The 12,847-nt window shown below is 44.3% G+C and overlaps 1 protein-coding gene across 4 annotated transcripts; it reads left to right on the top strand.

The window, feature by feature from the left end:
* Positions 1-105: 105 nt before the first annotated feature.
* On the top strand, positions 106-12,337 carry ZXDC (ZXD family zinc finger C). 4 transcript variants are annotated; one of them, XR_015259551.1, is made up of 11 exons: positions 106-1,216; positions 1,760-1,912; positions 2,880-2,958; positions 3,072-3,202; positions 4,143-4,313; positions 4,893-5,578; positions 6,292-6,376; positions 7,500-7,672; positions 8,971-9,072; positions 10,140-10,280; positions 10,544-12,337. XR_015259551.1 is itself a non-coding variant. In XM_086755565.1 (10 exons), the coding sequence occupies exons 1-10, from the start codon at positions 130-132 to the stop codon at positions 10,658-10,660; spliced, it is 2,784 nt and encodes a 927-aa protein (XP_086611691.1). In that variant the 5' UTR covers positions 106-129; the 3' UTR covers positions 10,661-12,337. The 4 variants fall into 4 exon arrangements, 3 of the variants coding, with proteins under 3 accessions (XP_086611691.1, XP_010115365.2, XP_086611693.1); XM_086755565.1 differs by lacking the exon at positions 10,140-10,280; XM_010117063.2 differs by having other exon boundaries at positions 10,140-12,337.
* The last annotated feature ends 510 nt before the right edge of the window (positions 12,338-12,847 follow it).

Below are 12,847 nucleotides of genomic sequence, written 5' to 3'. Positions count from 1 at the left end.
GCTCCGGGTTTCCCCAGCGCCTCCTGCGCCGCTCCCGCTCCGTAACGCCGCGCTCCGGGTTTCCCCGCTGGCCCGCGTCGGCCCCGCCCCGCGGCTCCGGTTTCAGCCGCTGCTACAGGGACCCCCAAGATGGAAACGCAGGGGCTGCCCGCCGCGGAGGCGGCCCGGGCCCGGCCCGGCGCCCAACATGGCGGCCCTGCTGCGCCGCCCGCCGCCCCGCGCCGCCCGCCACCGCCGCCCGACTGGGAGCCGGCGGCCTCCGCCGCTTCCTCCTCTTCTGCCGCCGGCACCGCCGCGTCGGGCCTCTACGTGAGCTTCCCGGTGCTGTTGGTGGAGGAGAAGCCGGAGGCCGGCGTCAGCCCGGCGCCCAGCCCCTGCGTGCCGCCGGCAGGGCCCGCGCCCGACAACGACGGGCTCCTGCTCGTCTTCAACGTCGTGCGCGGCGCGGCCGAGGCCGGTCCGGGCGGCGGCGAAGCGGGGCGCACGCAGCCCGGCCCGCCGCCCGCCGAGCCGCTGGAGGAGGCCCCCGGCTCGGCGGCGCCGCCACCTCCTCCTCCCCTGCCTCCGCCGCCGCCCCCCGCTGGCTGCGATGGCGGGGCGGAGGACGGCTCCTTCTCGGGGACCATCACCATCAACAACCAGAGCCTGGTAGTGCGCATCGAGAACGGCGTCCTGACGCTGGGGCCCGGGGCCGAGCAGGCCGCGGGCTCCGGGCCGCCGCCGCCCGCTCCTCCGCCGCCCCCCGCCGCCGCCAGCCCCGCCGAGCCGCCGGGCGGGCCGCAGCCGCGCTCGCCGCCGGCCTTCCCCTGCCCGGAGCCGCGCTGCGGCGAGGCCTTTCCCCGCAAACAGCAGCTGCGGCTGCACCGCCTCTCGGCTCACGGCGGCGGGGAGGACGGCCGGGGCACGGCGGGGTCGGCGGCGCGGCCCTTCAGCTGCCCGGTGCCGGGCTGCGCATGGTCCTTCGCCACGGCCTACAAACTGCGGCGGCACCTGCACTCGCACGACAAGCTGCGGCCTTTCGCCTGCTCGGCGCCGGGCTGCGCCAAGCGCTTCACCACCGTCTACAACCTGCGGGCCCATAGCCGCGCCCACGAGCAGGAGGCGGCGCACAAGTGCGAGGCGTGCGGGCAGCGCTTCCCCAGCGCCGCCCGCCTCGCCGCCCACCGCCGCCGCAGCCACCTGGAGCCCGAGCGGCCCTACCGCTGCGACTTCCCCGGTAAGCCGCCGCCGGGCTTCCGGAGCTTGCCTCCCTTCCCTCGTCTTCCTCCCCAACAAAAATAGCTCGTCCGGGTAGGGATGGGATCTCATCCCTGAGCGTGCAGCTCGCTTTCCCTCCCTGCTCCCCCTCCTTTCCTTTCGGGTCGCTCTCCCGAGTATTGAGAAAGGCCCCCGCTCCGGGCCAGATCGGTTATCAAGAGGGAAAGTTTGGGAGCTGGAGGATGCTGCAGCTTGGCTGGTCAGCTTACCTGTGGCTTTGTGCTGGTGTGGTAAAACACCTTAAAGCTGCAGCACAAGTCTTCGGTGGTATGCCTTAAACAGGTTGTACGTGTTTTGATAGCCGACCTCGCTAAATAATTGTAATCCCTGGGATTAATATAGTTTAGGATTGCATTGCATGTTTTTTCCATGTGCCAGGATGTCATATCCTGGGAAAAAAAAAAAGAGGATCATGAAGGAAAAGTTGGGAGGGAGCAGAGAATGCAGTTTTCCCAGTTCAGTTTTGTATCAAGCTGATGCACTGTTTCCCTTCTTTCCCCAGGCTGTGAAAGAACGTTTATCACAGTGAGTGCATTATTCTCCCATAATCGAGCCCACTTCAGAGAGCAAGAGCAGTTCTCCTGTTCCTTCCCTGGCTGTAACAAGCAGTATGACAAAGCCTGCCGACTGAAAATCCACATGAGGAGTCACACAGGTATTCCTGAGGGTGACCTGAGGAAGTACACATAAGACAATGTGTGGAGAGTGGACTTTAGTTTGCTGAAAAACCTGAAAGTCATCGGAGAGAGAAAGGGTGACATGACTTATCTGGAGTCAGTGAAAACAATCGATTCTTGGCCTTCTAGGGAGTAGGAGTCCACTGAATTAACTTGCCAGATGTGAAGTAGCTATGGAAGTGCAAAGTTGTGGCTTTTGGCACGTGAACTCTGTTCAGAAAAATTATCCCAGCTCTGTTCCTGAGTTCATAGGCATTCAAAGCATTGTGTAAATTTTAATCTTGGTCAAAACAAATGGTTCAAAAACTCTCATGTAGAATGTATGTACCAAGGTTTGGAACAGCAAGAAAATAAATTTCAACTCTAGCAAGCATTCCTGACTTGCAGGGATCACTACTAAGCTGAAATCCAGCTTTTTAATGTTTTAAAGACAATGTGTACTCGCTGCTGTCCTCTGGTTTCATGGCTTTACAGTGTGGGTTTTGTTTCCTGGTTTTTGTTTTGTTTTTTAATGTGTCACTATTGTTAAGTGAAAGTTCCTATACGTGATGGAAACTAACTTCACAAACTTCACTGTATTGTAATCAACATCTAATCACGGGTTGTGAAAACAGAAACACAGTTTGAAATGGTTTTTTTTTTTTTTTCCTGTTCTGGATAATGCTATTATTGGTTATTGAAGCACCTTCAAGATAGCTCAGATGAATATGAGATGGATAGATAATTATCTATGCTCCATCATGCATAGGGAAAGGTGGGATGGCCTTGAGTTAGAGAAGACTCAGATCGTACAAGCAGGAAGGGACAGTACTCCAAAGTGAATTGCAGGAGAGGGTGGTTGAATCTTCTTGTCTTAAGTTAATTCAATTTAAGAGGTCTTGAGATTTTCCAGTAGCAGTGAGTATTTCTGTATTAGATTATTAATGTAACTTTTCTTTGCTTAAGGTGAAAGGCCTTTTATCTGCGACTTTGAAGGTTGTGGCTGGTCTTTCACCAGTATGTCCAAGCTGCTGAGACATAAGAGGTAGCCTTTTCTAATTATGTTGTCCTAAGTAATTTGCTGTTTGTTTGCTTTTCTTCCAGTACTGAAGCAGCAGTGGATTTAATCATGCCAATGGCAATTTCCTTCCCTTGTAGGAAACACGAAGATGACAGGAGATTTATGTGCCCAGTAGAAGGCTGTGGGAAGTCCTTCACAAGAGCAGAACACTTGAAAGGCCACAGTATAACTCACCTTGGTACAAAACCATTTGAGTGTCCCGTAGAAGGTATTGTTCAACTATTGTATGTGTTAACTGGTAACGGTGTGTATATTGCCTAAAGATTGTGTGCCTTTTCCCCAAGCGCAAGCTTGTAGGGAGATTGGAACGATTTAGAGTGAGTCTTGTAACAGAGTTTGAACATGTAAAACTAAACAGAAGACATTGTAATGGAATGAGTGATAATTCTGAAATTTGTGGATTGCAGAGAAAACATTGGTTCGTGCTTTAGCTTAAATTTTTTGTCTTTATGATGAACAGGACTACTTTGTTCAGGAAAATCATACTTCTGATATTCAGTTTGTGTAGCTCAGCTTTTTGACTTGATTAGTCAGAAGTAGTGAAAAGTGGCCCTGTCCAACACCTTCAAGGCCGTGTTTTGCTGTTGTGACATGGCATGAGTGTTCAGTGGTTGTGCTGTGGTATTCTCTGCTGCTGGGACGGTAGATGGCCGTGTGAGTGGTGTTTGTTGTGGTCATCAGGGAGCCTCGCTGATGCTCTGTGGGTTTCTTAGCACTACCTCCATCGCTTCAGTAGGACTCCAGGAACAAAGATTTTGAGTCTGATTTGGAATATTCTGCTTCATAAAGTAAAGCAGCTCTGCTTGGTGATTGTTTCTCCTTTTCATGGTTTTGCCAGCAGTCATCGTGAAGAGTTTACATTTAAGATGCCATAGCGGGGAAAGGTTGTGCATTATGCTGAATGATTTAAGATTTTCTTGTTGTCAGAAACAGGTTATTGAACTGTCCTACCCACTGAGATGTCCTTGAGGTAAAACGAGGAAATGCATATTTGGCTTTCTTCTGATTGCTCTGAACGCGTGCGCAGGTGCTGTGAAATAGCAAATAGAGTTCTGCAGAGCTACTCTGATTTGTTTTGTTAAGATACTAAATATGAACATAAACCTGAAACTAGATGAAACTTTAAAGCCTTGTATATCTTCTTGCAGGCTGTTGTGCAAAATTTTCTGCACGAAGTAGTCTGTATATTCACTCCAAAAAACATCTTCAGGATGTGGACTCCTTAAAGACTCGTTGCCCTGTATCCAGCTGTAATAAAGTGTTCACTTCCAAACACAGTATGAAGACACACATGGTCAAACAGCATAACTTCAGCCCAGGTAAAGTATTTGTTTCAAACTATAGGAGGGTGCAGTGGAAAAACAAAATGTTTTATTAAGGAAAATGTGCATTTACTGATGTTGAAATGTGAACCCCATCGATATGAACGGCAGAATCTTCACTGAGACGGGAGTTGGTTTTCCTCCCTTAATTTTCAGTGGGACCTGTGACTGAGTGTCAGAAAACGAGACGTGAGCTTGACCTGTGTGAAGCTGTAAGAAATTGCAGCTTTTTTTAAATGAAGTAGAGGTTGTCCTTCTCCACGCCGTCTGTAAAATATGAGCAAGGACTAAAAGCACTTACTTTCCACTCCTTTTGCCACTCCTCTACAACCTAACTTAGTCTGGATTGCCTTAGTGTTATCTTTTGGGAAGTGCTTTTGTAACTGGAATTTCTCAGTAAAGGAGTGAACTTATTTCAGTAAGCTGCTGTTCCTTAAATCTACTTCCAGGGAAGTTGGGAAGTGTTTTACTAGGCTAAGAATCTAGAGTTCTAAGCTTCCTCCTTTGATCATTCATGTTTTTCCTCCCCATTGTCTCATGAAAAGTCTATCTTACAACCAAACCCTTCTTTTCCAGATCTCCTAACTCAGCTCGAAGCAACCAGCTCCCTCACACCTAGCAGTGAACTCACTAGTCCAGGACAGAGCGATCTGAGCAACATAGACCTCGTATCCCTGTTCTCCAACGTGTCCAGTAACAGTTCTGGAATTGCAACAGACATGGCGCTAGTAAACTCCGGAATTGTCACGATCGATGTTGCTTCGGTGGGCTCAACGCTCGGAGGAAGTCTGCCAGTCAGTACCAGTTCTTTAAGCCAGGCAGTTGATCCCTTGATACTGGTGGCTAGCAGTGATATGCCGCAGAGCCTGGACAGTTCTCTCCTGCTGGGAACCAGTGCGACAGTTCTACAGCAAAGCACTTTAAATTTGGATGATGTACAGACTGTCAATGCAGAAGCCTTGGGTTCACTAGCGTCTCTGTCCGTGAGGAATTCCAGTCAAGATGTGCATGGTTTGACATCCAGCAATAATTTAACAATCGACACAGCCACTTTGACTCCTTCTAGTAGCCTCAGCGGTACCAATGTGCCTGAGTTACTAACACCAACTAAAATTGAACGGAATTTGCTTCCTAGCTCAGATGTTGTTGGTCAACAAGAGGGCAGCAAAGTAGTGACACAGTTTGTCTTCTCCAACCCTCCAGGGAGCTACAGTGCACAGAAAGAAATGGATCTTGGTACAGTGACTGGCAGCTCATTTTTGGTATGCAGTAATTGTATTCATTGTATCCCTAGATGACTGAGACACCCTGACTTTGGGGATATCCATTGCTGTTTACAGGGAGACTTTTCTCTTAGATTTTGCAGATGATGCATTTTGGCTTTTTTTTTGGTGAAGGATGTAGAATGTTACGTTGAATAGTGTGTTGTCAGAAATAGATTCACTGTGGTGATAAGTTCTCTTAAGAAATACTGGAATTCTGGTGGGGAGAGTTAAGGGAGAACCTTTCAAAACAAAGGATTAAAAACTAAGTGGCAATCTGTCTGAGGAAGTGATGGAATTTACAAGAATACCCAAGAATACGTCTTGTGCATTTCATTCCAGGAAAAGATTTGGGCTGGAAGAGTAACTGAAGAATGTTCATCTCAGTCCTCATTCCCATTTTAAGTACTCTTCTCTTTCTGCTTTATGTTACTGCAGACTTAGCTGTTTATTTACATTACAAAGTAAATGTTTATCCTGTTAAAATCTGAACGCTTGTAAATGTGGACCCAATTTCCTCTTGGGTTGAACTCCAGATATTAAGTATGTACAGGGAGTTTGTTGAAATTAATCAGAAGAGCGTGGGAAACTGGATTTCAGTGTTTGTAGTGTAAAAGATAAGTGCAACTGAGAACTCATTAGTCTGTGTTCGTTGTCATGGTTTGTTCTTGCATTCAAAAAACTCTGCATCGACTTTTTTTTTTTTTAACTAGGAGAGCAGTGGGTCTGCGAGAACAGACTACAGGGCCATTCAGCTAGCCAAGAAAAGAAAACAAAAAGGGAATGGGAGCAGCACAGGTGAGAAGCCATTAATTTTGTCAGGTTTACTTAATACAGTTATTTAGGGATTTAGGCAGTGAAATGGGAGTTGGTATCTGAGTACACTGTTAAATATCCATCAGGGTTATTGCTAGTTAAAATAATAATACATGTGATGTACCATCTGCTACTCAGGATAATCACATTCTGTGGAATAGCAAATTCACAGTAAGTTTACAAAGAAATCTGCCGTGTTTCATGGTTATTAAGAAGACATTATCCCTCCAACTCTTCATCTGCTTTTTATTTTCTTACTAAAACAAACAAACAAACAAAAAGTCACTTTGCTTTCTGTTGTTTATGCTTTTGGACTTACCTGATGGGTTTTCTTTTACTCAGTACTGACAATGAAAACATCAGCTGGATTTGGTTTGTGTCTGTGTTTCACTTAATAACAGTGTTTATGCAGTGTTAAGGAATTTATTTCTTAGTTGTCTACAAATACTCAAACCTGTCTCTTGGGTTTTAGCCATGTAGAGGGTTCTTGTGCAGGGTAAGGTTGTCCAAGCCTTCTGTTCACTGTAGATTTAAAAAACAAAACAAACCCCTGAACCAGCTGACAGCATTAATTTTGATTAGGTTTTTAGTTTTCAGCTTGTGATACAAGCAGCTGGTTTATCTTGTTTTAAACCAAAAAAAAAATACTTAAGGATGTGGTAGTTGTACTTTTGTAGCTTGTTCTACCCAACAGTCTTTGATATCTTTCTGGAAATAGATGAGCTTCACTATGCTCATTTTACATGACTTCCCAGGAAATGAGTTGCAAAATTAAAAATAGAAAATGCGATTTTACTTCCTGATTCCTTTCTGTAATTCCACAAATATGGTGATATTTCTGTGCTACCACAGGGGTGAGCCCTAAGCTTAGCAGTTTGTGATGTGGTTTTAATGGCATTCGTGTAAAATGCTCAGTCAGCAGTTGGAGTTCATCAGCTGATTGCTGCCTGGCCTTTTAGCAGTTATCAGGTGGTGCTTAATCATATTGCACTGTTCAAGGCATTTGCTGTGTAGTGTAAATAACTGCATAAAATTGAAAACTGCTAGCAGGAAACTTTGACAAATTCCTTCTGGCCATCTAAATGTCAAAATTACTCTCTTTTAGGGTCATCTGGCTCTGGTCAGAGGAAAAGCAAGGGTGGTAAAGTAAGCCCTACAAACTTGTCCTCATCCACTCCTGGCAGTCGACTGGGTGGCAACATAGTTCTGCCAAATGGAGGACTGACAATAAGGGACCCTGCCACTGGAGCCCAGTATGTGCAAATTCAGCTTCTTCAGGTAAGAGCAGAGGAGGAAAAACATGCTCATCTTCTCTCTTACCCAAACTGGCACATTTATTGGAAGAATCTGACTATCTGTGAACTCAGGTGCCTACTGCCCATAGATGGGATCTTGAGATCTGCAGTGTCCATTAGAGCATTTACCTGCAAGAAGCACTGTCTGGGGAAGTTTTTATGAAACTAGCTTTAGAGAGATCTAGAAATATCTGAAAACAGAGCTGGTTCAATCATACGACTGCTGGGGGCCCAAACAGATGCACTGTGGAAATGGGTAAGGTGTTTTTGTTCGGTTTTGCACTAATATTCAGTCCAGCCTGGAACATACAGGCGCTCGGGGAACATCCCGTTCAGCTTCTTGGGCTGGATTCACTTGATGCAGGAAACACTGTGGTGGAACTAAGATTTTTAGCAAGCTTCCATTTTGCATATGAGAGTTGTGATCCTTCAGGGCCTTAGGAATTTCCTAGTTTGGACAGGCAGTTATGAGAGGAGCACAATAGATGCTATATTCCTGGCCCAAAGTATGGGGTAATTTTTCTTGCAAAGGGAGAGGATTGCTAGCATGCATTAGCTTAGGGGATGCACAGGAGTATGACTTTTTCCTCCAGTTGTTTTCTTTGTTGGCACCCCCTCAAATTCTTACATTATTCCACCTTTCTCTCATTTGCAAGGTAAATGAGACTGACATGAAAAGATTCCTGCAAAATGAAGTTTCAGTCTAAACTGTTATTTCTCTAAACTGTTGAAATAAAGCTTAAGGTTTTTTTTCTTAAAGTACCTAGTAATCAATGTAGGCTGAATAGTGGAGCATGGTGGATAATAGGCTTTTGGCCAGGTGTATATCTGTGTAGAATCCAGAGGGAGGGTAAGTTTCTTCCACTCTATTTCTAAAACATGTGGTATGGAGAAAGCTGTGGACAGAGTTCTCCATCCATCTAGTTTTTTGATGAGTGTAGACGTTTGTAACTTTTATGTTAAGTATCAGCTTCACACAATGGGATGAAACTTGTTGCAAATTTCTGGGTGTTTTGTTTGTTGGAAGATGAAATGTTCCTTCCTTTTCAGGTCTTGCCTATTTTCCAAGTTGATTATGATAGGATAATAGGTTGTACACCAAACTAGGTTCAGATTTAAGTGGTAGTTAGCTTTCCACTTATCTTTTGTGGATCTAGGCCTTACTAGTACAGTGCAGTAGCTTTATGAGATTTTTAAAGGTTGTGAGGCTGAGTGAAGTTTACCATATTGTGCTGAGATGCTTGGGAGTCTTGTAATTACACCATGTTTCTTCACTCACAGGATGATTCCGCGGGAGAGGGAGATTTGCCCTTTCAACTGAGCTCTCAGTCCTCCTCATCACATTCTCAGCTTACAGTGGATTTACCTGTTCACATACTTCAGGTACAGCATGTCAGAGCTGTTGAGTTTTATTACCTAGCTTGAATGTGAAGACAGTTCATGGTGAACATTGATGTTTTGCCTATTGAAAATCCCTTGTTTTCTGTTGGGAGTTTAATTTCACCCACAAGAAGTAGTAAGCCAGAGAGCTGCACTGCAAGACTTGTCTTGTGTATACTACCAACCTTTGACTCGTCATAGGTGGTTGTTTTCGTTCCTCTGTTACCGAGTAATGAGTAACTAAATGTTACTCATTTATTACTGCAGTGCCCTAGCCTTGTTTTCCTGATCCTATCCTGCAGATATTAAATGGGTCAAGAAAGAGGATCAGAACTGATACGTAACAGGCTACAGGAACGGTGGGAAGTGGGAAATAAGATCTTGAGCCCTGATTTCAGAGCGGTGTCTATATGGGAATGGCAGTGAGATTAAAAAGCCTCCTTGCTTCTACAGTCTGTGGTTTCACTACCTGCCCTTGTTAGCTACCGAGTGGCAGTGTTGTTTGAACACAAAAAGCTTCATATAGTTTCTTGCTTAAACGTTTTGTTATCTGATGTTCCAGTAAAATGCATGTTAGTGAGTAGGAGCAGCTGAGAACTGAGCAGCAATGAATGATTAACATATACAGTAATCACATTTTCTACTTGACCATGTGGGGCTTTGGTTTTGATAAACTGCGATGCAGTTATTCTTTCCAAGTGTGCTTCTCCTGGATAGAAAATAGAGCTTTTGTATTTGAGAGGAGCACCTTACTGTGATAAATCTAGAAAGACGAGTACTATGATTGTTGGCCAAGGTAGAGAGTTAATAGAGAAAAAGCAAATTATTTTAAATCCACGGTGATTTTAAATTTAGCTCCATTAGTAATGCTCATGTGAAGTGTTCCAAAGAAAAACTGTAGCAGCACTGTTTGAGCGAGCCCCCAAATTAGGAAGCTTTGGATTTCCTCTAAACCATTCAAAGCATTTCTCTGGTGTTCGGTAAATGTCAAGGTAATCTTACTGATAAGCGTTAAAAGCATCTAGAGGTGAGAGCACTGAACTCTTCCTGCTGTTTGTTTGCTTTAACAGGAGCCACACAATTCCACTGAAGATGATGCAGGTTCTGATAACTCTCAGTTCACTGGAAGCACAATAAACTTACAGGATCTGGAATGACCGTTGTTAAGAACAGTTACTTGAAAACAAATTGGGCAATCATGTCTTGACAGAGTGAGATAACTGTGTGGGTCTTTTTCCAAGGGAAATATGAAAACTAGGAGTACTGGATTGTGATTGCACTCTTTGCAACTTGCTAAGGACAGTTGTAGCTGAAAGATTTTCTTAAAAAGTGTAAATCCCACTTGATGTGCCTGTGTAAGATAACCTGTCTGCCTGGTGGTTGGAGAGACTGAGGCAGACTGCTGTACAGTGTTGTTTCAGGGAGAAGTACTGTATTAAACTTCAAACTGAGGTAATATTTACTGTTTTCACAGGAAAGCAAGTATTCTACAGCTAACAAGTACAAATTTATAGTCCTGCCTATGACAGTTAAAACTTTCCGTCCGTTGGTTTCCTGCTGGATCCAGTGGCATCAAGGAATTAAGAGCTAAAATTCGCAAGTGTTTTCCACGCACAAAAATAAATTGTTTTGGCCCCTGTGTTTTGGCAGAGAACTGGAATAAAGTGTCACGTGTAACAAAACCAATGTCCTATGCCATGAAAATGAGATGCTCTAAAATCTTTGGTTTAGAAAGCTAGATTCTAAATGTTAACTTAGCTGTGAATCACTTTGTAGCTCATGTTGAGTTTCTCCCTTTCTTTTTCCTGTGTCCCAAATACTTTGCTGAATTCTTCCAGCAAAACTTGAAAAAGCAAAACTGCAATAGAACTGTACTCACTGTAAGTGATTAGCTAAGAGTCCAACAGCATCTGAGAGAGGTTCGTTTTATCTTTATGTTCCCTTTTTGGGGAGGAATGTTGACCGTCACATAAATTTAAGCACCTTGATTTTATGTCATCTATAAACTGCTGCCACATTACCTGTAAACTGGCCACTATTTTTTTTTTTTCCCCCAATTGAGCACTGTTAACACTTGTTATTGATATCCCGGAGTGTCACATGCACGTGGAGCTTCCGACTGGTTTACAGAATATGCAGTTATCAGAGTATTTTATGAGGGGAAAATAATTGTTACCTAGGAAGATTTACCCCATTGAAAAACTGCAGTTTCTCTTGGGGGTGGGGGGAGAAGTTGTATGTACTGTACTTATCTGGATTGCAGACACCTAAGTAACTACAGACTTGTATAGGAGAAAAAAAAAAAAACCAACAAACCCTTTGGTTACATTTTAAGGTAGTAATTTAAATGTTTCTTATGGTGATGTAATGAATGCCTATAAAATTATGTATAGGAGTTTGATAAAAGGGTGTATGTACTGTTTTTTATTCTCGATGGGGTGTGTGTGTATGCACGTATGTGTATTTTTTTTTTACGAAATAAGATATGTCATGCAGAAGAACGTTGTGATCTTTCTAATCTTGCACATATTTATTTATTTTACAGTTATACTGATGTTGAATTCACACGAGGTCATTCAGAAATGCTTTTACTTCCTGTGCCTTTTGAACTATGTATGTGTCCAGATAAATGCTTTTTGGATTGAAGACTTGGGCAGAAAAAAAAGTATACAGGTTACATTCAACTTCAGATCCTTATTTGTAGGCAGTATTTTATCCTCTGGTTGAACCAGTTTTATTTTTCTATCTTTAGCTTAAGTGAGCATTGAGGTCTCCCTGTTCCTCTCATCTTCAGTCCAGGGAATCACTTAACCCTTTCAGGTTGAGTTTGCAAACCAAACTAACTGGTAGATGAGATCTTCTGCCTGGTAGCTGTGATTGCAGCATGGAGTCCAGTCCTGGGACGTAGAGAGGTTGAGGAAGAATCATGCTGAGGGGGGACTACTGAGTCTTGCAGTAGTGGTCACCATTCTCTCTCTGGAAGCTGAGACATCTCGAGCTCCCAATACCTGCATTATTCTGTTCTCAAGGACCATACAAGTTCTTAATCTATTAAAATGGCCGAGGAACGCTCCATCTTTTTATGGGACTTGCAACAGAATCTTTCTACTTCTGAAAATGTACCTCACTCAGCTTTGTAAGTGAATGTAAAGTGCTATCCTCTTGGGGCTGAAAATTTGATCACTTGGCTTGAACTCCATTGCTGGCAATGGATACCTGAAGAACTGCTGGTGCAAAAGGGTTAATAAAGCTTTTTTTTTTATGGTCAGCTTGTCACTGGGTATTTTTCTTTCCATGGGTGCATCTGACATAAAGCTAATTGTTAGCATCTCGATTTCTTCTGCAGAGCTTGTGTTTTTCCTTTGCTTGTGTCTTCTCCACAGTAGTGGAGTGGAGTCTATAATGAAACCCATCCTCTGGATTAGAGCACAGCCTTCGTTTTTTATAGTCCTGCAACAGATTTGTGATTATAACAAATGTCTGACAGGTGCCGGCTTAGTTGCGCCGTAACAAAGGTTGCTACCCAGGACTGCGATAGGTCTTAGTAGTCAGAGTTGTAGGGATAGTGCTATTTGTGTCAAAAACTGAATGAGAAAAGCATTGTTAGTAGCAGGAGCCTGAGAAGCAAAGTGAGATAGTCTTAATTTATTTTCTTAGGCAGAAGATCAATGGGAGGGGGGAGTGGTTTCCTGACAGAACAGCTTTCCCTGGGATCTTGGGGATAGGAGAAAATAGGGAACTTCATGGGACCATGGAGTTCATCAACAGAACGAAGACT

Source organism: Chlamydotis macqueenii, chromosome 10 (assembly GCF_036417535.1).
Source record: "Chlamydotis macqueenii isolate bChlMac1 chromosome 10, bChlMac1.mat, whole genome shotgun sequence".
Lineage (NCBI taxonomy): Eukaryota > Metazoa > Chordata > Aves > Otidiformes > Otididae > Chlamydotis > Chlamydotis macqueenii.
The sequence above is the reverse complement of the archived record's forward strand: the minus strand, read 5'-3'. Positions and strand labels throughout refer to the sequence as shown.